The following is a 25,217-nucleotide window of genomic DNA, read 5'->3' on the forward strand; positions in this document are numbered from 1 at the left end:
GGGTTTCTATACCTGTCCAGCACTGTTAAGATCAAACGCCATCTCTGATCTTCAGAATTCTCTGAGACTTGGTCCTGAGTACTTAGAACTTTTCACAGCCTCTTTGAATTTCCATCGTACCCTCTTATGTAGACATGGGTTCTGTGGTGGTTTGAATATGCTTGGCCCATGGGAAGGGGCACTATTTGGAGGTGTAGCCTTCTTAGAATAAGTGTGGCCTTGTTGGAGGAGTTATATCACTGTGTGAGGGCTCTGAGGGCTGCTAGTGTTCAAGCTCCATCCAGTCTTCTCCTGGCTGCATTAAGATCAAGATGTAGAATTCTCAGCTCCTTCGCCAGCACCATGTCTGCCTGGACACTGCCATGTTTCCTGCCATGATGATAATGGACTGAACCTCTGAACCACTAAGCCAATCCCAATTAAATGCTGTCATTTATAAGAGTTGCCTTGATCATAGTGTCTTTTCACAGCAGTGGGAACACAAACTAAGACGGTTCCATTTCTGTGAATCATGTGACCTTGGGACAGTCACACTGTCTCCTAGTTCATGAAGAATAGAGACTAGCTTCAAAGATCCCAATCTAACCCTTCTCCCTTTATGCTAGTTCACAAAACATTTCCTTCTGTGTATTCTCAGTGGCTCCAGAGGCAGAAGGCAAGGGTTTGCTCCTTGTTAAGATAAGACATTCCGTCAGGGTGCTTCTGTCTCCAGCCTGTTGCTGACCCAGAAATGTTAGCTGTCTGCCATCCCCTATCTAGCTTCTACCACACACCTTCATTGCTGTCTGCCCAAACCCTGTCCACCCAGTAAAATGATTCGTTCATTTCTCAAAGCGTGTCCCAGTTTTTCGAGACCCACTTGTCTGCTACAGGTAGAAATGCCAAGTTTGGCATTGCCTACCTCCCTATCTGCCAATCCAAACCTGGACTCTCCTGTGTGGCTCCCAGACACGTATGCTTGTCTCTGCAAGCCACTGGCTTGATGGCCTCTGTATTCCACATTTCTAGATCAAGAGAAAATCAAGAGTCCAAATCTAAGCAGCCCTGTGAGACCAGAGAGTTCATTCAATACAACCTTGCAAGCTTGAAAAAACCAGTGTCCAGGATCCTCTTAATTTGCTATCCTGTGACTTCCCATTAGTCCTCTTTCTAACACCCAGCACCACCAAAGAAATGTCAATCACCACATATACAGGTTTATTTAATACCTAGATATTACGGAGCTTTGACTCATCCTCATAGTGTCTGTAGGAAAACCCAAACTACTGCACAGTCTTGAATTATACCATGATTATGAGAGCCAAAAGAAAGTAGACAAGATATCCTGAGCAAAGGCTTTATATAATTCTTGGCCCAACTCTAACTCTACAGCCAAGGTAGCAAGAACAGTAGTAAAGTGCAGATTCCAAATCAACATGTCCTTATAGCTGGCCCCTCTGGTTACCAACGTAGTCTGGGGCCCTACACCTCTGTCCTTAGTTTCTCCATCTGTGAAATAGAGGTAGCCAAAGTATTTAGTTTATGGCATTGAGAGCAGGAAAGCATTAGTTACTATTGTTTGTACTATTGCTGTTTCTTCCTGTTATCAGCATTGTTACCAAGAGGAAGAACATCCCTCAAGTAAAGATGGAAGAGCCTGAATGAAAATTCAGGCACATGCTGGACTCAACCCTTCCCCAAAACATATTCACAGACAGACACCCTGAAAGAAAAAGAACTCAAGGCAAATTGTTCCTCTCCTCCTGATGACCATGACCGAAGGGGCTGCAGCACACTCTGAAGTGGCCACCTGTTCCTTCCTATTTCTTCCTGACTTTATGATCCAGGAAGAAGAAAAGGAATTGTGATAAGACTGAAGAGTCACTGAGAGAGTTGTTAGCAACTCTGCTTAAATCCAGCAGAAGTGTGTACATATACCCACCATAGATGAACTAAATACTCTGTGTGGCTCATGTGTCAAACGGACTAAGCACTCACCTTTTCCTCATCTTCCGACACTCCTGCATTGCCCATCCCACCCACTGAGCTCTCAAACAATGCTTGTAAAAGCGCTAGTCCGGTTTATTCACAGGATGCTTGGATCCACCCGGTCTTATTTTAATTATGGGTACATTTGGCAACTATTTTCACCAAAAAGCTCAAATAAAAGACTCCTTTTATAAAGTCCTCCAATAAAAAGATTCTAAAAGTGGTTACTTATGAGCCAAGTGATACAGGAGGTAGCAAGGACATAGGTAGGGCCCTTACAGCTTGCACATCTGTGGTTTAAAGGCAATCATGGGGAGTGAGCACCCTTGAAATCTCAATTCTAGGACTTCCTCTGGGCATTGACAAATGGAATAATGGCTGGCCAGTTCTGAGCAGGGCATGTCCTTCTAGGAGTTTGCTTCACAGTTGTATCACAGGACTTTTTCTACTCTATCCATTTATCACTAATTTAACTCCCTTCCAGCCAACCCAGTTGGTCATCCACAGAGTTGCCATCTAGTAATGTAGAGGATAAAGTTCTAGGGTGGTGGCACAGAGATGGAGCCCTAGAGATAGGCTCTTGGATAAGACCTGGACCAGAGGATTCCAGGATGAATAGGTGCAAAGCCTGTGTTTAAACGACGTTCTTAGTATAGTGACTGAGGTCAAAATTTTCCAGTTACCGAGTTTCTTGCCAATATTACAGTGAATATGATTCTACACTGAAGGACAGTGTTAAGAACCCACTATGGGCTAGAGGCTGTGCCTGGTGCTAAAAGCATGCAAATGATGTGAGGAGATGCAAGATGGATAGGATTAGAATCTGCCTAGGGAAGATCAAAACCAAAATCCATGAAGCTCAAATAGAAGGAAGGCCAGAATGGGGATGCCTCGGTCCTTAGAAGGGAGAACAAAACATTCACGAGAGAAAATGCAAGATCAAATAGAGGAGCAGGTACTGAAGAAAAGATCATCCATAGACTGCCTCACCTGGGGATCCACCTCATATGCAGCCACCAAACCCAAGCACTATTGCTGATGCCAAGAAGTGCTTACTGAAAGGAACCTGATATGGATGCCTCCTCATAGGCTCTGCCAGAGTCATACAGATACAGCTGAGGACACTTGCAGCTAACCATTGGACTGAACACAGGGACCCCAATGAAGGTGCTAAAGAAATGACTGAAGGAGTTGAAAGGGGTTGCAACCTCATGGGAAGAACAATATTAACAACCAACCAAACACTCCACAACTCCCATGGACTAAAAACTAAGCATTGAGCACACACTGAGAGACCCATGGCTCCAGGTGTATATGTAGCTGAAGATAGCAGTGTCTGCCAGCACTGTGAGAAGAGGCCTTTGGTCCAGGGAGGGCATGTTTCCCCAATGTAGGGGAAGCCAAGGCAATGGGGTGGAGAGGGGGAATGGGAGTGGGGTAGGGGAAGGGGTAACATTTCAAATGTAAATACAAAAAATATCTAATTTTTTTTATGTAAAAGAAAAGAAAAAGGAGACACAGAGATGCAAGAACATCCAGACACACTGTTAGTTACTCAAGTCATCAGGGGAACTTTTCAAGAAGCATTGGTATTTAGTTATAAAGGAAAAGAAAAAGTTAAATGAACAGACCAAGAACACAGGTCCATGGACCGAGCAGAGGAAAAAAAAACTAACAAATGCACAGGCAAGTAGAGTAAGCCAGGGTTTGGATGTTAGCTCCATGATTTACCAACTGTAAAACTTTAATCAAGGTCTCAACTTCCTCATCTATAAAATGGGAGTGGGTCTGTTCAGCTTGTAAAGAGTTAAACCAGAGGTGTAACCTTCAAGGTCAGGGGCTGGCCCTAAGTAACTGCCTGTAGTATATAGGAGTTGTGGTTACACCTGAGCCCATTTACTCTCATTCTGGGCCATGAAGTCACAAATAAAGGACTCTGAGAAATCCCAGGCTTTGGAAGTAGCAAAAACTTCAAGGAGGCTTTGGTGTTTGGCTCTTCAAGAACCTCTTGGTTAGGCAGAACATGTTGGCACAGTGTAATGTGCTGGTGCAGGGGTATATCTTGTATCTTGGCTTCCTCCAATTCTCTTTTAAAGTCTGCCCATCCCAGAGCTTTATGGCATGAGTCACACCTGGTCTGTGAATAATGAATCCTGAGACGGAACTAAAATGCCAGCAAACTTCCCACAGCCCTTCCCAGGACAGCCCATGAGGTCCTCTACCTTCCTTCCCAGTGGGCAAAGCTGTCCCCTTAACCACACCTTCCGCCTTTTTCTTTTCCCTGCCCCATCTTGGGGGGGGGGTGTGAGAACAAGATGAGAAGGGGAATTCCAGGTTAGTTTAAACAAAAGTTAGGGGGCACCGCTTTTGTTTTTAGAAGGAAAAAAAACAAAGTGTTTCAGTTGCCACAGAATGCAGTACACGCTCTCTGGGGCTTAGCAGCTGACACAGAGGCACACAAATCAAATCCTGGAGCGAGATGGTGCTTCTTAGGCCAGACCAGACAGGAACCTGAGGCAACAGCTGCTGAAGGAAGGCTCAGAAAACAGGATCTTCTGGGATCCAGCTGATAAAGATCTACTTCCAGAAGACTTCAACTTCTGGAGGTGGGAAGGGGTCGGGGAGGATATTACTCTCCCTTTGAACAGCCAGTTAGTGACAGAAGAGTTCATGAAAAGGTCTCAAATTTCAGCACTAACTATGCTATCTCATACCCCTTGCCTCATACTAGTGGAACTGAAAAGAAAAGGCTAGTAATTTCCCACTAGCCTCAGGGCACTGAGTGACCCCCCCCTCCCCTCCAAGAGGGAGTGTTCCAGTCTTATCTAGCCACAGTTCCTGGAGTGCCTCCTAGGCACTGGGGTGGCCCTTCCCCCCAGGAAGAAGGGTCTCAACCTTATCTAGTACCAGCCCCTGGACTCAGGTCAGCAGCAGTCAATCACCTGAAAGGTCAAATGACCCACAGCCTAATCACCATTACTGTAACCTACCCTCTATGAAATGTATGAAGTCTGTACTAATGAGGAGTTCAGGGTTGCCTCTCCTTTGGATGTAGGTCAGCCCCAGCATGCTGGAATAATAAACCTCTTGCTTTTGCATAGATCCCAGATCTCTTGTCTCATTCGCAGGAGTCTCCCGATAGTTAAGGCTTGATATGAATCTTACAATACCAACCCTCTAAAGAGCCATTTATCCAGCTTCCTTCAGGAGACTACCAGGTAAAATGTCACGTGTAACCTCAACCTCTGGTAATAAGGATGATGTACTTGTAGCATTGGACAAGTGGCCTTGAAGACGCTCATTTGGAGACTAGAAAGGCTCCTGAAGCTGGACAGCCACCATGAGCCACCGTGACGTAAAGAAGGAACAGGCCACTCTGTTGCTCGCTATCTCCACTAGGAAAAACGCAGCTCTTGAGTTGGGGAAACTGCCTGGTTTATTTTTAAAGGAGGTGGTATATAAATAAACTGGGGAAATGGCAGAGTTGGGGGAGACCCAGCTCCTTAGAATTAGACAAGAAACTCTGAAGGTCAGGCCTACAACTTCTTATATTAAATCATTCTTTGAGTCAGGGATGGAGGAGGCTAGGGGCAGAGTCTTTTAGGGGAGCCACATGGGAGGGAATTAAATGAAGAGCTCTGCTTTTTAACTGTTCCTAACTGCAATGACTATATTTTTTTGAATCTCCAAATTGCCCCCTCAGCTTACCTTGTGGTTATAACCCTCCCTTTCAAAGCTCCTAGCTATTAAGAAGCTTCGGTGAACTTTGAATTGTTCTAATTTCAGCACAGTTTGGAGGCCAAGATGCTAAGAGCTGCCTTTCAAGATGGGAGTGGAGGTTTTTCATAAGAGGATCTGACCTCGGGCTTTCTCTGCTTGACCAGATCGAGACATTTCAGCAACCAGCAACACAATCTATCTAATACCATAAAAGGGAAAAATAACTACATTGTTGAACACACTCATCTGGCTCAAAAGTCTTCTAGAAGCAAATAAATAGATACACAAACTGCCCTGGAATATGCAGGCTCTGAAATGGTTGGCTATGGCCAATCGCCATAGGAATAGCAAACTCTTCTCACTGTCTTCATGTTAGCAATGACCCTTGACCCTCTCCTGTAGTCATGCGGATGCCTTTCATTGAAAACTTTAGGGGAATTACTAAAGAGTTAAGAAATAGCTTTGCCTTTGAGCTCTGAGGGTCTTCTTTTTGTAGAAGAAATGAGAGAGAAAACAGCACAAGCCACTCATGAAAGCAGGGTGGGAACTAAAGGAGATGCCAAGAATTTACAACTGATACATCTTTAAGGATGTGAGAAAGAATCCTATGCAAGATAGAAAATGGTGAGATCGTGCGTTTGGACAATTCCTTCAGATTGGTGCATATGGTATCTCATTACCTGTATTAGAATCATGTGAGATGGGCAGAGCGTATGAATCAACCCAGATAAATGGATAGCTTATGGTCGCACAGCCAACACAGAAACAGAAACACAGACATACACAGACACAGAAACAAGCATGCACACGCAGACATGGATCTACATACTTAACTCCAGGTCGCTCAGCTCCTTTTCTGGCAGTTAAGAACAGCTCCATTCACTCATTAAAGCAATAAGGAAATAAACCTACACAGAAAACAGGTGTATTACACCAAAAGTCTTTGGCAATATTTGGGGACAAGAGTTCGATTGAGTCCGATACTTCTAAGGTATAACATAGCCCACAACACCTACTGAAAGAGTGCTGGACCTCAGAGATATATTTAGAGCAGAATGGTTGTTTTCATCGGGACACATGCTTAAAGGGTTGGTCTCTCTGCCTGTCTCTTTACCTTCCCATTAATACTCACTTTAGGAACCAGATTTCAAGCTGCTGCACAAAGCAGTTGTGTGACTTTATGAGCAGTGGTTCTCAGCCTTCCTGAGGCTGCAGCCCTTTAATATATAGTTCCTTACACTGTGGTGACCCCAAACCATAAAATTATTTTGTCACTACTTCAGAACTGTAATTTTGAAAGTGTTATGAGTCACAGTATAAATGTCTGGTATTCGGGATAGCTGATATGAGACTCCGAAGGAGTCCCGACCCGCAGGTTGAAATCACTGCTTTCTAATGCTGTTGTTACAACGAGGACAACAAAAACAGTGCTCCCTGAACACTGAATCTTATTTTGCATACAAAAGCTGACTTAATTCTCTATAATCTAAATACAGCACTTGAATGTGGAGGCTGCTCACACTTCCCAAAGAGGAGCAAGTTTGGTTTTGTTTTCATTTTCCAAATCTTTGATCTGATGACATCATTGAAATTTGCACATCTACCGAAGTGACCTCTTTGGAGCAAACACTAGTGATACAACTGTGTAGTTCCATGTTATTAAAGACTCAGATGCTTTACTTCATAGTGTCACTTGGACAAGATGTCTTTCTCCCCATACTTCACTTGGGACTCAACAAAATATGAAAAATCAAACCCTGGAAAATTTATAATCTTCTTCCCCTACAGACCTCATTCTTCCAAGGACTGTGAGATGTGATTGTGTACTGCCCTTTGGATCCCAAAGCATCCAGCAAGTCATGATAAATGCTAAGAGAAACATTGACCATTTACTGAACTCACTTTGTGTTTTTGGTTGAGACAGAATTAGAATCCTGGGTTTTGCTCTAGTTCTGACTAGAACAGTGTGGGGGTGAATAGCGTTTACCTCCTTCAGAGGAGACATGGGTAGGTACTGTGTACTCTAAAGTCGCTGAGCTAGCCCTCATTGTCTTTTCTGGGCTGTTCACAGGCAGCATCGCCGCCATTACTGTGACAGTCATCGCTGTGGTGCTGCTGGTATTTGGAGCTGCAGCATACCTGAAGATCAGGTGAGTCGCTCCTTTCTCTTCAGAAAAGAACGGGATTCCATTCTCGAGGCTCCAGGCCAAAGGCTGTTTTGCCGCGGGCTTGTTTTGTGGTGGGCATTTCATCCCTCAGATATATTGTCAGGGAAGTCACGTGGCCAGTAAACGAACCCCACAGCAGTCAGGGGCAGGCGGTTTGAAGAAGAAACTTGAGTAAGTGGCAAGATGACGTCATGGGACAAGGTTGACCTGGGGTCTGTTGACTATGCAGACATCTGCCCTGAAATCACTCCATTGTGGGGAAGCCACACACCTCTGGGAACTAGGGTCTCCTCATCGGTGGGCTGGGACAGAGGGCGGGGTCAGCGGTTCCTACATTCCACTGTTCTGCATACTGGGATCCATCTATGCAGGGGGTGTTTCTTAGTTCTAGCCAAGTACATGCAAGATAAAAGGGAAATGCAGTACTTTCTAAAAAACTGAGCTCTGCCACCCATTATGTTCCTGTATTGTTAGTTTTCAAAACACTTTTCTCCTATAAAGTGAAGGTCAACATACAGAGTAGCTGAGAGTTTGCCTTCCTTAGCCAGACAGAAGGTGACAGCATTCCTCAATACTCTGTCCTTGTTTCCTGTCACTCTAAGATCCAGAAGTCCCCAACGCCACATTCCTCACACGTAGTGTCCCTCCAACTATAACCGGTGGATGGCATGTGGGCAGTCTCACCCACCAGCCAGCACGGTGCAGTAAGGAAAGACAGGACATGTTCTGGTGATGAACATGGCCTCCCTGACCTCTAGTCTTGTAGCACCTGTAGTCTGGTACCATCTCTTTGGAAACTCCTTCAACCCCATCACCCATCCCTCAAAGTCCTCTTGGAGCTCCCTTCTGTGTTTGAAGTAAATTTTGACTTGTCTGGCTGACCTGGAAGTCCTTCCGATCTGGCTCTTGCCCTCTGGATTGTACCAGCGCATCTCTGTCACCCTCCATGACTGAAGTCCAGACTTGGGCTCTTCTCTGGTTCTCAGAGTCAATTCTGCCCTCCCAGACCCTTTGTCTTCTATGCCCCCCAACCTTACTGCTCCTGTGCCCTGGCTAGGAACACGGATTTCTTTCTTAGGAAGATCTCTTCTCCTTAGTTTGGGGTCCTGTCACTTATCCTTTCTGTTCCTTCATTACTTCCTACTAATGCTATCGATGTTTATTATACTTTTCATATATTTATTTGCTGTTTATTCCCTTTCATTCTCAAAAATATTTGAGTTTCATGGACTAGATCTCATGGATAAGCTCAGTAATAGACAGAGGTAGCACTTCATACAGTAAGGGACAAAGATAAGATTACACTGTCACGTGGCACTGTGTGCATGCATACACACATACCATATACAAAATCATACATATAAATACACATATAACAGATACACACATACACACATGATATATACACAAAATAACACATATAAACATACATACCAGACACAGACAAACATATATCAGACACACACACGTACCAGACACAGGCACACACTTCATACACAAACAAATACCATATACAATACACTATGCACACACACAGACATGCACACACATACATGCATGCACACACACTCCTGTTTTATACCTTTTAACCACCGCTGTGCTCACAGAGCATCTGCTGCTCCTGCACCCTCCCCCTTTGCTCTCTATAGTGAACACATCCTCTCAGCAGCCCACTCAGCCCCTGTGGGCATCCCAGCCCAGCCCCCATCAGAGCATGCACCCCTCCTCCTCCTTTCTTTAGGTCACCCCATTTGTTATCATGTGACATCAAATCAATCTAATGATGGCACCAAGAATGAGAGTGGCTTGTAACACTGCTTCCATCTACCTGGTACGAGGGACAGTTTAAAAAAAAAAAAAATGGAAACAAAAAGACTTGAGTGACCCATGTCCAAAAGCTCTTAGAAAAACACAGATCTCCTTCAGATGTAAAAATGAAAGTCTTTGTCTTTGTGGAACTAGAATTTGTTTTAATAGCAAACACAATTTTATAAATCATGTGCTTGTGGACAGTACCTTCTCTTCTAGCTTAACTACTAGTTTATTGCTGTAACTAGCTTTATCTATGGGTTAAGTAGCTTCACTACTAGTCTTTAACAAAAATATGCTGCCTCAGTCAAAGAAACTTACGGATAAACTATAATCATCTTTCAATCATCTTTCAAATCACGGATGGTGATGTTCTACAGAACTATAACACACACACACACACACACACACACACACACATACAACCCAAAAACATGAATTCAACAAGAATGTCATCCCAGTTGTCTATATTCTCCCCCTATATATATAAGAGAGGGGGAGGGGTGTCTTTGTTTTGTTTTGACTTTCAGTAAGAATTCAAAATTACCATCTTAAACAAATACTGGCAGCCAGGCTAGAACAGTAGTTAAGGATTCAGATTACACATCCTGGGGAGATGTTGGTTCAAGTCCCAGCCCCGCTACTTCATAGCAGCCTGGGCAAGTCTCAGCACTTCAGCAGCCCTCCCCCAGCTCCTGAAAAGAGCAATGAGGTTAACTGCCTGCTGGGCATATTGGGAGAGTGAATGTGTGAATGTGCACTGTGTGCCAAGAGCTGCCTCTGACATCATTAGCAAACTAGTAAGCTAGAAAGAATCTTGGTAACATAGTCACACACACACACACACACACACACACACACACACGCACATTTACTGAGTACCAGCCCCATGTGCCAGGCATCTCTTCAAACAATGGAACTCCTTGAGTGACATAACACAGTCCTGCCATCACAGAAGGGACCACCCTTGGCAAATGAGCACACCATCACAGTGTGCTCTGTGCACTTACAAAAATGTACAAAATGTTAAGTTAAGGTCTAGGCTCCCCAGCTGCACCACCAGATACATTCAGAGCCACAAGCGAATGGGTTTTTGTCTCTCTCTCCCATGGCCCTCTTTTTTCCAAGTGAAGACAGTCCACTGTGGTGTAAGAAGAAGGAGGCTACTTTCTATTAATCTACCCAGATTTGGCAGCGTGAACTTAAGGATAAGGTAGCCACACACAGGCACTAGAAACTCCCTAAGGAAATCCCCTTTCTACTTCTCCATTACATGGGGGGCGGGGGTGACAATATATAAGAAGGTTAATTGTTTGCATGAGTTTTAGGCCACGCTAAATCCCTTCAAATATCACTCTGCCAGATTCTTGGGAAATGCCTCTAATTAATCCTTCATCAAACACACAGTCAGCTTCATTGATGTCTACCTCCCCTCCCCCTGTGGGAGTGTGTATATATGTGTGTATATGTCTGTGTGTATATGCACAAGTGAAGTCGCACTTGGCTTGTGTAACACTAGGCATGTGTAGCCAGCTTTACCAGAACAAATGCTTAGCTTCTCTCAGCCTGTATTCCTAAGAACAATACCTAGCAACTGTTCTCTTATCTGATGGGCTCTTATCACTTGGCTGCTCACTGAAACCTCAGGTTGTAACAAAGCTGTTAGCGTATGGCCTGGATTCACAAGCTAGCAGAGCTAGTGTCCCTGTGAGTGTGAAGCCACTGCAAAATGCACCCTCACCTCCCAAACACAATGTTCCTTGCAAGTTCCGCTGACAGGGCTCAGTGCCTCTCCATTTCCCCCCAAGCCACTGGTGAAACAGGGCCATCTGTTTACACACTCTACCCTCCAGTGGCCAATAACCTCTAGCTTTGTCACAGAGTCTGCTGCCCCAGAACTGTATCTCCTAATGAGATAAGCCATCGTGGGATGTGGCTTATACAACTGAACTTCCCTGAGCCGCTTCAAGCTCTGCTGTTGTGGGGCCCACCTTGACCAACAGCAATTCCGTGTGAAAAGGGGAAACAGGAGCCCTGCATTCAAGTTCAAGACCACACCAACCTTTTTTGCTATAGCTGTCAAGATTCATGTAAGGCTGGGATGATGAATATAGAATGTCCAAGGAGACCACAGCACGGCAGTAAGCACAGAACCTATGGGCAAATGTCTCAATCAGTCTACCCTGCCTTCCTCTGTAAAATGTGACTATAGTAAAACACTTAACTCCAGAGCATGGTGAGGATTAGATTAGTAGACCTGCACACGTCCTGTGGCGAGGCTGAGGGGCACCACTAACTGAAGCTGCTTGCTGGGCATCTGTTGGCTTCAGAACTGTACAGACCGTGTGATGTGACACATGGTAGTCTTTAATATAAGGCAGGAAGAACATCTATATCCTTGGCATCCCCACTTGGTGGACACAAAGAAACTCAGGACAAAGAGACAAGGGACAGGGAGGAAGAGGATGGAGCCGGAGCTCAGCAGTGTCACCGTGTGTTGCATGCAGCTTCCTTGTGATGTTCTTTATGAGGTTGCATTTGTGCTGGACATTCACAATTGCCAGACACTGTCCAGAAATCTCTACTCCAAGGCTCGTTTGCAAATTTAACGGGAAGCAGATCCTCCCTACCTCTTGCAAAAGGGTGTCTTTAATTAGTGATGATTGAAATGCGGTCTATAAGTCAGTTCTGTTTTGTCTAGATTACTCAAATCTGCTCAGGTAGAAGATAATCTCCCCACAAAAGAGCCCGCAGCATCTGCAGAAGTGGATGAAGCTAGATTACGTAGTGCTTCACAGAAATAAATGTGATCTTGACTTTTCGACACAACAGGGCCTGGCTCTTCAGATGTCTTTGTTGGACATTCTCTGTCTTGCTTTATGCCTCACAGTGACAGCAGATTTCTTCTGCTTGTTGTTGGGTTTAGTGACTAGCCCTGGCCAGCTCTGACAGTCAGGATCTTTCAGAATTTGTTATCCATATGCTGAATATTTTCAGATTAGCTCTTGGAACTTTTGCATGTCTAGTTTACTTGATTCCCAACCTCTGTGGCTCTCTGGGCTCTGCTGTATAAAATTGCCAGTTGGGGGTCATATTACAGACAAGTTCTAGCGATTCTGATGCTGCTTCTGAAGGTGGGAATGGGGCCCTTACATCTCCATTCGAGGATTCTGAAGCTGAGGGTCCAAGAGCCATACCATAAATCATTGTGCTTTGTAAGAAGTACTTTGCCATGGAGTCTCCCACTGGGAATTCCTCGCGCCTTCCTTTAATTTCCTCCATGGCACCTACTACCACCTACCTTGTAATGTGGCTTTTGTGCCTTCATCCCAGAGTGTGAGGTCCGTAAGGACAGGCATTTGAGTATAAACACGGTCCCTTAGAATAAGTTTTTAGAGTTCAATGAAAGGAGCTAGGCAAGGATGGGACACTTAACAACAGGGAGCCACTGGTAGAAACAGATAAAGGACAGAGGGACAGCTGCATGGACATCTTTGCTGATGGAAGAGAAGAGTCTGATGCTTAATTACTAATGGCTAATGACTGCAGCATTCTCCCTGAACTAAATCCGGTCTTAATATCTGTGCCTCCTTCCTGTTCTTGTGATAAGCACTAATGATTAAAATGTGAGGTCTCCCCATGCCAAAGGAGAGGAGTGGGGGTGTATTCATCAACATAGTGGAGGCTGTGCTGAGAGCTGGGATGTACTCTTGAATAAATATCAGGTGTTCTCTAAAATCTGTATAAACACAAAGAGAGCATGACGCCATGTTCATCTTCAAGGACAATTAGGTACTGATAAAAAGATGAGAGGGTAAAGTAAGAAGCTTCTCCTTATTTCCCTCTCGGGTTCTGCCTTAGCAAACAGCAACACTGTATAGTACAGGAGGAGCACAGCTGAGAAGTGTGATACCTTTGAGCAGGGCACTGTGGGCACTGTGCTAAGTGCAGGAAAAGCACAGCATGGCACAGGGTCCGGCCATAATTCCTCTCTTCCTTCTTCTCTTTAAGTCAGAGGAGCCTTTCCCCCCTGGCATTCTTTACTGAGATATTTTCACTTTGCCAGTGTTCCCTCAAGCCATAAGAACCCTCTCTAATGTTGACCAACTTAACAGCTGCAATTTATATGCTACTAGACATAAGTAGTCACCTTCAAATATTTACACCATAACCATGGATCAAAGTCAACATATTAAACATGCAGATATTTAGAGAGAAAGTAAGATATAGTCTGTCCCCAAGAAGGTAATTTAAAGGGAGACAATTCTAAGCCAATGGAAAACCAGTAGCCAGTACCCATGTGTACTGAGAAACCACCTGAGCAACATGGCATCACTCATGCCAACTGAAATTAAATAAAGCAGTGGTTTTATTACTGAGTCTCCCATCCATCACATGACGTTGACAAAGCCATCTAAGTTCCTTTATGCCCACTTTCCTAATGTTAGGAGTAGGAGGAAGTTTCTGGTTTTTATTTTGCAGACTCTGCTTACACATGCCTATCTGGAAACTTCCCTGTGTCCAGTCCAGTCACCACGTGCCATACTGGCTCAGACAGAAAGGTTCAAATGCTCACTAACTAATCCCCACAACTGTGTTCCTTTCCCTCCATCCACACTAGCATCAGCTTTACCTAAGTCCAACTCAAACCCCACATATTGTGTCCGTGTTCTGCCCTGAATTTATTGAGTCAACCCTGCAGATTCGATGTGTATCCTATGCTCTCTCTTTATTCCCCTTCCCATTTTGGTTGATCCACCTCCCTTGCATCCCTTCGCTCATCAGCACTCACTGTTCACATGCAAAGACGAAGAAAAGGAAAGTCAAGGTAGAGCTTTTCTTCGTGTCTGTGCAGCGGTTGCTATCCTCTATACAGCAAACTCAGTACAGCATTGTCCCAAGTGCACAAAACAACCACAGAGTGTAAAGCTTGCTGACCGGGGGAGTCTGGACCCTTTGACCTCACTTTGCCTGCAATGATAGTTTATAAGATTCAGATAACAATAATATCAGAAACTGGATTTATTACTAGGCTCGAAGCAAAGTTTCAGTGGTTCAGTTTTACCGTTTGCAGATTTAGCATGAGCTTGTATAAATTTCATTATAATAAAAAGTTATGAAGCAGTGTTGGCCAATATTTATTGTGTGCCAAGCCTTTAAACTGCATTACCTCATTGAGCCCTTCTAACAACTTTAATGCATTTTTTAACTCACCATTTGTAAATGAAGGAACAAAGGGGTCAAGAAACCTACTCCAGACATACATCTATTGGCCAGACTGGCAGCATATGAGAATCAAATTATAAGAGAGCGATTAAAATGCCACAAGAAGTTCCATTGACTTCAAAGGGGAAGCAGAGGCTCTGCATCAATGAAGGCATGGGGATATGATGAACGTGCTTGCCAAACTTACAGCAGTAAAGACCTGCTGAAGTCGAGGTGGACCCCAGCCTTGCAAAGCCTGGGATGTTTTTTTCTCACCCAGCAGCTCCCTCTTCTCAGTCATCCTGTTTGTGTTTGCTTAGAACTGGGGGCTTTTAAGTAGATAAAGAATGGTGCATGTGTAGCGCATGATCTTCTTCTACCAAAATGACCACTGCTCTTCTGGTATATTAGAAAGGCAATAGTACATCTGGGTTGCTACTTGTGATCTCTCTTGTTCACACACACACACACACACTTATGAACACACATACACACATATATACACACAAATACACATACACACATACACAACATGCACACATATACACATGCTTACACACATATATATACACACAAATATACACACAAACACACACATACGATTGTAAACTGGTAGTGCAAACCTACTATTTTTTGGAACATTTTCAAGTCTCCAGGGCTATAAATGGGACCCACTGAGTTAGCTTGCAGAAGCTACGTCAGAACTCTGAAATGGGTATGGCAAGGGCCTGGTTCTTGCTAAATGCCAACCATCTCTTTGCCAATCCCTGGCTGATGTCAGTAAGCTGCAGGAGGGCAAGAGGAAGTGTTTGAGCAACCAACAGAAGTAGAGCAAATGCTTTTTGTGGCCCATGGGTTGTATTTCTGTTTTGCTTGATACCCATATCTGGCTGTGAGAAGACCGAGGGGAGTGGGCATGTCCATGCACTGTATTTAGCATCCATGATTTGTGGTCCAATCTCAGCCCCCTGGATCTCAGAGCTTATCCCTCAGAGTCTGATGGGCAGTGTCAATGGGAGGTTATGACATACATGGGAATGCATATACTAGCATGGACCTCAGAGTCACTGCATGCTTGCCTGTGGTGTTCTTCCAAGTCTGCCATCCTCTTTAGTCTTTAGATGACCATGCCATTCCCAGGGAAGCTCTCATCTTTGTGAATAAATTGGCTTCAGTGAGAACTCAAGATATGTCTTTTTCAGTTACTGTGTCTTCCACAGACGATTCTGGATGAGTTACATGCATCTTCTAGAAGCTAGAAATAGAACCATGAATAAACATAACAGGCAAATTATCTCTGCCTCATGAGACACACAGTCTAGTTGAAGAGGAGAAGTAATTACAAGACAATTACATAAATCATGTAGTGTTTTTGGAAGATGTATGAGCTAGGAATCAGTAAGTGCAAAGGCCCTGGGGCAAAGACACTGCCCATTGGAGATAGAAAGAGCAGCACACGTGGAGTTGATGGAGCAAGGGTCTTTAGTAGAATTAATTTTTCTCAGAAAAGTAGATGATCCAGAGCCATTAAAACTTCATAAACCACTGTAAGGTCTTTGGCTTACATGAGCAGCCATTCAGAGATTTTAAGGAAAGAAATTATGACAATCTGACTTCAGTTTCTTACGGAAGTCCTAAGTGTCCTACAACTTCTTGGGACCTCCTGGGACACCCTACATAGCCTGGTTGAAGGGTGTTGCCATTGAACTGAGGGGCTAACCAGACTCGGGATTCAAGGTCTGAGAACTCCATTTTTACATGAAGGTGGGGATCTGACACACAGCTCAGCTAGATAGTTTGGGTCATATTAATCAAACTTCCCAAATACCATTTTTCCCCATCAAAGAAACACTTCTTTCTCCCAACCCTGATTCTGAGGATCTACTAAAAACCTAACACAGACACGCTTTACAAATGGTAACATCAAGAGCTGTGTAGATATTAACATCACAGAAAATATGACCTATGTCAAAACACTGGGACCCAAGCTCTCCTTCCCTTTCTTACTAGGTAGGAGTGGAAAGGGATAGGCAGAAGCTGGTAGAGAGAGGCTGATGTGGTCAAGGATTATCTTGTTGGAATGATCCTATCTTTCCCTCCCACGGAGCTGTGAGCCTCCAGGGTTCAGGCTGCAGGGTGTTAACTTGTCCTCAGATTGGCACGTCCTCAAGTAACCCCATCCTCTTCTTCCCACACAGGCATTCCTCCTACGGAAGGCTACTGGACGACCATGACTACGGGTCCTGGGGAAACTACAACAACCCTCTCTATGATGACTCTTAACAAAGGAAGGTGGCTGAGGACAGGAAATAACTGTCCTTTCTTTATAAGTGCTTATCCAGTAGAATTAATAACAAGTACCTGATGTACACTGAACGACAATCGCAAGCCCTCTTTTGTTGGTTGTTTGTTTTCCTTCCCTCCTCTGGCTGCTACTACAATGCCCACCTTCTGGTACAAAAGAACCATTGCATAAAGGCCAGTAAAGGCCCATTTGCAGCTGACAAGGGCCATCTTTGCACTGACCAAGCCAGACACCATGAGATGGGGACTGCAGAGCCCCCGTCACGGAGCCATTCTGGAAATGACCTAGAAAAGGGTGGCTTGGAGTTGCTTGTTTGGGGATTTAATTTTAGGGAATCTTTTGGGTTGGGTTATTTCTTAAAGTTCCCTACAGGAAATTGCATTAAATATCAGTGAGGAGAAAGAAATAAGTCTTGGAGGCTGCCACCTGTGGGGACGAATCAGGGGCTTCTTGATTCCTTTTAATCCTTACTTACCTGGTTGTATCTGACAGGATGCCTACTTAGTCCTATATGCAGATAGACAGTTCTTAGCTGCCTAATTAATGAAAGTTGAAAGAGGCCTTGCCCAGGGAAGAGAGCAGAAGGCAAGGGCAAAGTAGCACACAGCAGGCTTCCAGTCAGCAAGCTCTCACCCTGCTCTCCCCACCTAGGCCACCGGACAGCAACAGGCATCCCAAGCCAATAGTTTTCAAGAAAGTTACAGTTCCAAAAGCAAAGCTAGAAGCCGAGCTTGAAAAACAGACATTCGGAGTCTAAGGGATGGGGAAGGGGGAGAGAGAGAAGCTTGTGTGTACCATGGACCTTCCTGACGGAGCAGGAGCTGCTCTCCCTGGTAGTGGGAGAATTCTAAAGTTTGGAGGAACCCGTGGAGCTCTAACTTCACACCCATAAAGCAACTGCTTCACCGCCTTGCTGTCTGTGATGGGCAATGCTGTATGTTATTCCAAATTTAAAAACAAAAGTTAAGAGAGGCACTGTTCTATCTGCAGCTGGTCATCCAAAGCACTCACTTCCATAGGATGGAGACATCGAGAAGTATCTGTTTGTCCTCCCTAACACTCACTTCTCCATTCTTCCTTTGAATAAGTGAATGCCGATCATTCTTCTTTGCCTACATCTGCTTCTTCCACTTATGACCTACCAGGAGGTGACTGAGTACCTCTCACCCCACCCCCACCCCACCAGAGGTGTCTAATAGCAATTCTTTATTGTTACTTTGTCAGGCATCAGGAAGTCACGATCATTTCTAGCAAAGTGAAGCACTGATTTCTTTCCCCAAAGTGTTTAGTCTGCTGCCTGATAGGTTGGCTTCTGGCATGCGCTCTTGTTGCCTCATATAGGTTTAAGTTTCTAGAGAGCTTTATTACAGGGCTACGCTGCTGTCCATTAGTAACAGCTGATAATAACACCGAGCATCTTAAGTCCTGATTCCATGGAGGAGAAAGTATGCACCTCGAACAATTTTACCTTGTCCTATGATGTCACAGGGAACGACAAACATTTGAATTCCTCAGACAGACCTCACCCCAGGACTCTCAATTACTATCGGGAACCTCTCTAGTGTAGAGTCTGCAAGTAGGAGTACTTCCCACAGCCTGCCACTCCAGGCTTTGAAGAAAAGCCTTCCTAAATTTCAGAAGTGCCAAAAGGAAAGATGGGTTCTCAAAGGTAACCTGTAAGCAGAGTGGGAACAAGGAATGGGCTTGCAGAAATTGAGATATCCCTGAATATGAAACACCTGGCAGATGTGCGCGCACGCGTGCACACACACACACACACACACACACACACACGCACAAACTGCAAGGGTATGCCCTCTGGCCACACTTGTCCTGAACTGTCCCTGCTTCCTACCCTGACCCCTTCACATGTCTCCAGGTAGGCAAAGGACAAACCAGTACACACCAGGATTCCTTGTCATTGTCCTCCATCAGCCAAAAACACTTTTGACACAGGACACAAAGCTCTCTACAAAACACCTCAGGGGAAGTATGCCTCAGACGGGTAAAATAAATCCTAGGCTGGAGGAACCAGCTTCCTCCCAAGACCCCTTACCTGTTAGAAACCAGAGACACAGCAAGAATGTTTTCAGACCAAAGGATGCCATTGTACATGAGCACGTGCTCGCCAGTGCTATGATTAGCTTCTAATTGCTTTCAGCAAAACATAGAGCAGTCATATCTAACAATGTAACTGGCAGTGTCTCTTCAGAGCTCAAGAATGACCCTAGCATGTTTGTTACTATAAAGTGTGTAAGTGGAAAAATGTACTTTGTCAAATATATTTTTCTGCTTTTCAATTGTCCAAAAGGTTTCAGTATATTTATTCTACATTGTTTTACACACACACACACACACACACACACACACACACACACACACACTCACACAAACCTCTGATATGCCAATAATTGATGCCCTTTACCTCAGAGAGAGTTAGTTTAAGTCTACACAAGGGAAATTAGTGGTCCCCCTAAGTAAACCCAAACAGTCGAACCCCATCATGGATCAGACTGGCCAGAATGCTTTGGAAAGTCGGAGCAAAAAGAAAGCTAGAAGCCTCTTCTCCCTGAGCTGCAAATGATCAAAGAATGGCAGGCAACTATGCTTTCTTTCCCCCATGACCCTGATGGGCCTCTACCCTCCCTACACAGCTGTGTCTTCATTTATAAAATGGGGGTGATGCTTTCATAGTGGCCTTACCCCGTCCTACCTCACAGATGTGTTGTGAGGATTAATGAAATTGTGTCTACAGTGATTTCAGTTTCTGGAGGAAAACTATTTATGGACATTTCAAGTATCATGTAGGCATATAAGTGATCTCAATTTCTCACTTGCTGTTGTACTGGCATTTGTTTTCACTATGAAACTACAGTTAATGTCATGGCCACGTCAGATGGCGATCAGAGCTCTGAGCATCCCTCCCGTGCACCTGGCTGATGCAGGGTTAACTGTTCCTGGGACCACAGAGGCTCTCTCCTCCACAACTGAAAAGATGGCTCAGGACACAGGTCTCACAGACCTGCATTACCATCCAGGTTATGATGGCACACAAGGATGCCTCCACATTCCGGAAGAAGACCTCTGACTTTCACACCCCGAGGTCGCAGAGGAGTAGACTATGGTCTGATGGTGTCTGTTGGCCCTTCATCTTGCTTGCAAGGATGCATGGTTTGATCCTATGCATCTTGAAAATTTGTGATTGGTCCAGATGCTAATTTGCACGTCAATTCACCTTCTTTGCCTTTAACCTTCTTTTGAGGGCAAATGGATGTGCCATTTCAACTTTGATCTCAGAAGCATTAGTTTGCATTGACTGGTTGCCATGTTGCTCTCTTGGAGTAAGTTAGCCCACATTGTTTAAAGAGGGAAGGTGTGCAACTTCTTTGATATTTGATGATGTCGTATCTACATTTGTTGTAAGACATATTGCACACCAATTATAACTCTGCCAATTAAAGTGTTTAAAGCTTGTGTCTAGCTGTTTTGATTCACATTTTGAGATGTACTGCTACCCAGGATGCTGGGTTTGTTTTTGTTGACCATATTAAATAGCTCTGACTTGTTCTTAAACAAATTGTATCCCTCAACACCCCCGCCATCAATAAATAATAATTTCTGTAGCTTGGGAAGGTCATTCTGATCTTGAGACAGGCTGGGAAACTCCCACTGTTGAACAAACCTTCTGAGCAGTGATTTCATCCCCATGTCTTCTGTGTGCTTCATCCAACCGAGGCAGAAGCAAACATTTTGATTCAATGAGGAGACGGTAAGCATAATCAAGCCACATTAAAACACATTGGCATTAGCAGTGCAAGCAGTGTTTGTCCCACTCCGTTTCAAAAAATTAAATTCAGCATATTCATCCTTATCTGACAGCTAATTAGCAGGCAATTTCTGCCATCCAAAGTATAATTTCAACCCTGAGATGCTAACCAAATATTATTTTGATTTTGAAGAAAATAGCCATGGCAAATCCCATGCATTTTACTCCATGGAGAGGAGGGAATCCAGCTGCAAACTAGGGGTGGAGGAGTTTGTTTTCCTCTTTTTTTTAACCTTGAAATGGAGCCTAATTGTGTCCTGGAAGACTTTGATCTTACTATGCAGCCCAAGCTGGCCTTGAGCTCCTGATCCTCTATCACCATTACGGAAGTGTTAACATGATTGGCGAACAACCCAAAGACCACCTAGGCAATTACTGACCAGATGATGAATGTATACTAAGTCAGAGTTGGTTCATTTAGTTGCCTGGTGACCAGTAACACAACATCAAAGACTTACTAGGACATCTTAAGGAATAGATTACAAACATGAAACAAGTCCCTTCTATTGATTGTTCTGAGGGATGTAATCTGAATATGCATCCCTCGAAGGCTTGTGTACTGAGGGCCTGGTCTCCTGTCTGTGGTACTGCTGGAGGTTGTTGTGAGATCTCTGTGAAGTGGGTCCAGTAGAAAGAAACTAGGTCGTTACTTTGCAGGACCCTTCTCTGTCTTTTACCTCCAGCTGCAGGAGGTGCGCTGCTTTCTCTGCTATCACGCCCACCACCATCTCATGAGAGCCAGGACCATGGACTGACCTCACTGAACAAACCAAAGCAAAGCTCTTCTCCTGGCCAGCTGCTTCATGCTGATGGGCAATGAATGGACCCATGAGTTGGTAACCTCTTGAAGACCAACCCTGTGAACAAAATCAACAGAGGTTTCTGTTTGATATCTCTTAGGCTGAAATGATACCTTTCTATAGGACTTAAGTTCAGTTCCCAGCACCCTTGATAAGTAGCATACAATCACCTCTACCTCTAGCTCCTGACACTTCCTTCTGGTTTCTTTGGCCACCTGCACTCACATGCACACGTGCGCGCGTGCACACACACACACACACACACACACACACACACTTTTTAAAGATAGCTACTTCAAACAATGAAAAAAAATTTTTTTAAAGATAGCCATTTCATAAAATTAATGATCCTAAGATAAAATAAATGCGTAAATAAAATAAATAAAATTTTGAACCGTTTACAATCTAAAAGGCTTTCCTAAATGGAGGTGGTAAGAAAAATGCTTTAAATTTAATAGTAAGTAAAAGCTTAATAAAAATAGATAGCCTGGGCTAAGGAGGTGACACAATCTGTAAAGTTCTTGCTTGTCAACACAAGCACCTGAACTCGGCTCCCAGCAACTGCATAAAAGCCCTGCATGGCAGTGATGTCTGTAACTCTGAAGCTAGAGGTCAGGGGATCCTAAAGATCTGCTGGATAGCCACTCCAACAAAAATGGGTCATAAAGAGACAGAGGATGGGGGAGGGGGAGAGAGGGGAGGAAAAGGAAGGGGAGGAGAGAGACCTTGTCTCCAAAAGTAAGATGAAGAGTGATAGAAACACCTGAAAAGAACCTCTGACTTTCTCCTGCATTCAAACACACATGAGCACACACATAAACACACACATATCTATATGTATATATAGATATTCATATATATATGAAATAGTGTATTTATTTATTAACGTGCAAAGAATGTGTAACGTTAACACACTCTAAAGTCCTAATGTCCTAATCAGTATCTTTCCTCATGTGACAATTTGTCATTAAACCATGATCTTTTCAAGTATTTAGTATCCAATCTAAAAACAGTTCACACATCTATAATTGGATGGTTAACGCTTGAGCTTTGTGGGAAAGCAGTGAGTCCAAAATCACTGCTCCAAGGCACCGTGGAAGGAAAGTTGCAAGCAGTGATGTCACTTGCCTTAAAGGATCTCATCTTTGGCCAGGACAGAGCCAGCTACACTCACTTCAGCAGCCAGGACAGCCCGCTGCACAAGGACGTGAGTTTGCATCAACGAATGTGGTCTGTTTCTATGTGAACCAATAAGTTGAGTGGTTACAATACATTGGGAAACTCAGATGCCTGCGGGCCTTCCTTGTCTGTATTAGCTTTAGAGGTCAGACTCCCTTCCTCGTGCAAATTCTAAGAGGTGAAGCTTATTCATCAATACAGTAAATCTGTCTGCATGCCTGGTAACGAATAACATGAGCTAGCTTTCCCAACAGTTTAGTTATTGGGACTCAAACCAAACCTCTGTCATCAGAGCTCTCTCCACACAAGAGACTAAGCCTAACCCTGCCAACCTCCTGCTAACACGGGACTTTCCGCCCCTTGCACAGGCCCCCTGGGCTATTTTGAGCAATCTCAAGGGGTCTGGCATGTAGCCAGCAGCAAGCCTAGTTTGCTCCCCAGCACACGTTCCCTGCCTGACACTGTCACCTTTGTACTAACTCCTGCTGTCTGCCAAGCCATCTTCTCTAGGGGGAACTGTTTGTCCTCCTGTCCTGAGAGGACACCAACACAGGGCCATGGGCTCTTGAAATTCAGTATGAATGTGTTTGTTTCCCTGATATCCACAGGAATCATATTTGAGTTCCTAGCAGAGTCACCCTTGCTACTACCCAAGGGAACACCATGTGTCAGTACCATGAGACACATACTGTTCTGAGCACTTGATATGGTTTAACATCCCTGTGGGGCAGAATTTTATTAATATTTCCCATAGTGTGCGTGGAGAAGTTATGGGTCAAATGTGTCTTTTATAAAAAGGTAGCCTGTGGGCACAGGTGGTGGGGTGATTAGGCAGATGAAGTCTTGACCCGTGGTCTTCAGAATCTACACTGCAGCCTCTCAAGCAGAACCCTCATCCCATGTCTGATCTCCGGATACATGTATTCTGCCAGCCATCAGCAGGACTATCCATGTGGAATAACCTGCAGCTAGATCTGGGTGCCCAGCACAGAAACAAGGTCCTTCCCATAGCACAGGGTTCTGAAGAGGTCTCTACTCTGTCTCAGTCTGCGTCCTGTTCTTGTGCTCAAGGTCACCATACATTCCTATACAGAGTGAAAACACACAACACCTCAAACTAGGTGAGGAATGCTGGGAGGAGCTTCATTTTGACTCACACTTCTAGAGATAACATGGTCAAGGTGCCACATTGGGTGATAACCTTCTTACTGCCATGTGAGAGGCCACTGGGTCATTAGGACATGAGAACACTTTTGTTTCTATGATGATGTGTTACCTCACCACAGGCTCAAAGGGAGGAGGACAACCAGCCATGGATGGAACCTCCAAACTGTAAGCATAGGGGAATCTCTCTCTATAGATTCATTTCCTCAGATATTCCATTAAAGTGATGGGCAGCTAACTAATATAGGTATTCCATGAAGAGTGAGCCATAGCGGTCACCCACTAACACCACCAACTCAACATCAGGAGTCTCCAGGCTTCATCCACAAAACCATGAAGACAAGGCCTAGAACTCCATCTTGTCTCCTTACTCTTTCCCCCTTGGCACATGGTCAAGATTCACTTTGACAAACACTCTGGGTGGAGTGTTGAAAAGCTCAACCAGCCATAAAGATAGGCGTTGCCTGGACGTGTGAGAAACAGAAGTTCACTGCCAGCCCCCAGGGCCAAGACAGCCAGCCCTGCTACTGACATTGACAGGAAAAGCAAAACCAAGAATGCTGCCCTGATTATTCCTGGAGTTTATGTTAAAATATTAACGCTGAGTCAAGATTTCACAAAGATCTTCAGGTCTTACACACACTTTGAAGGACTGGGGAAATGGGAAGGGTTGAGGAAGCCTTCAGAGGGTCACTGCTCAAATTCTATGGTTTCAGACTACAAGCAGGAAGCAGGGCTCTCAGGAACTCACTGTAGCTGCAGCTGAGAGCAATGCGTTGTGAGGAAGAATGGGTCACGTTTTTTATGTCTCTCATTTCTTGCCTGAAAACCTGGCATTGACAAATGTGAGCTAGGACCCCATTTCAAAAAGGAATTCTAAGAGGCGTCTTTTCAGACTTCTATACATTAGGAAGGAGGTCTTAGGAAAGGAAACCATTCTGAGCCCAAACCAATCATGATCTGGCATGCTTTCTCCACGAGGAGAAGGCAGGACTGTAGGTCGCTGCATCTCCAGTCAGACACATTCCATTCCTAGTTAGCATGCATTCTTCCTTGGGTGGCAAATTATAGCA

The 25,217-nt window shown here is 44.4% G+C and overlaps 1 protein-coding gene across 1 annotated transcript in view; it reads left to right on the forward strand.

Annotated features, from left to right (window-relative positions):
- The window catches only part of PARM1 (prostate androgen-regulated mucin-like protein 1), a 97,275-nt gene extending 76,626 nt beyond the window's left edge, over positions 1 to 20,649 (forward strand). The window contains exons 3-4 of the mRNA XM_080920948.1: positions 7,760 to 7,838; positions 17,069 to 20,649. Of these exons, the coding sequence (XP_080777074.1) occupies positions 7,760 to 7,838; positions 17,069 to 17,153 (164 nt within the window). The 3' untranslated portion in view covers positions 17,154 to 20,649. The remainder of the gene's footprint in view (positions 1 to 7,759; positions 7,839 to 17,068) is intronic.
- The last annotated feature ends 4,568 nt before the right edge of the window (positions 20,650 to 25,217 follow it).

Source organism: Micromys minutus, assembly GCF_963924665.1.
Source record: "Micromys minutus genome assembly, chromosome: 1".
Classification (NCBI taxonomy): domain Eukaryota; kingdom Metazoa; phylum Chordata; class Mammalia; order Rodentia; family Muridae; genus Micromys; species Micromys minutus.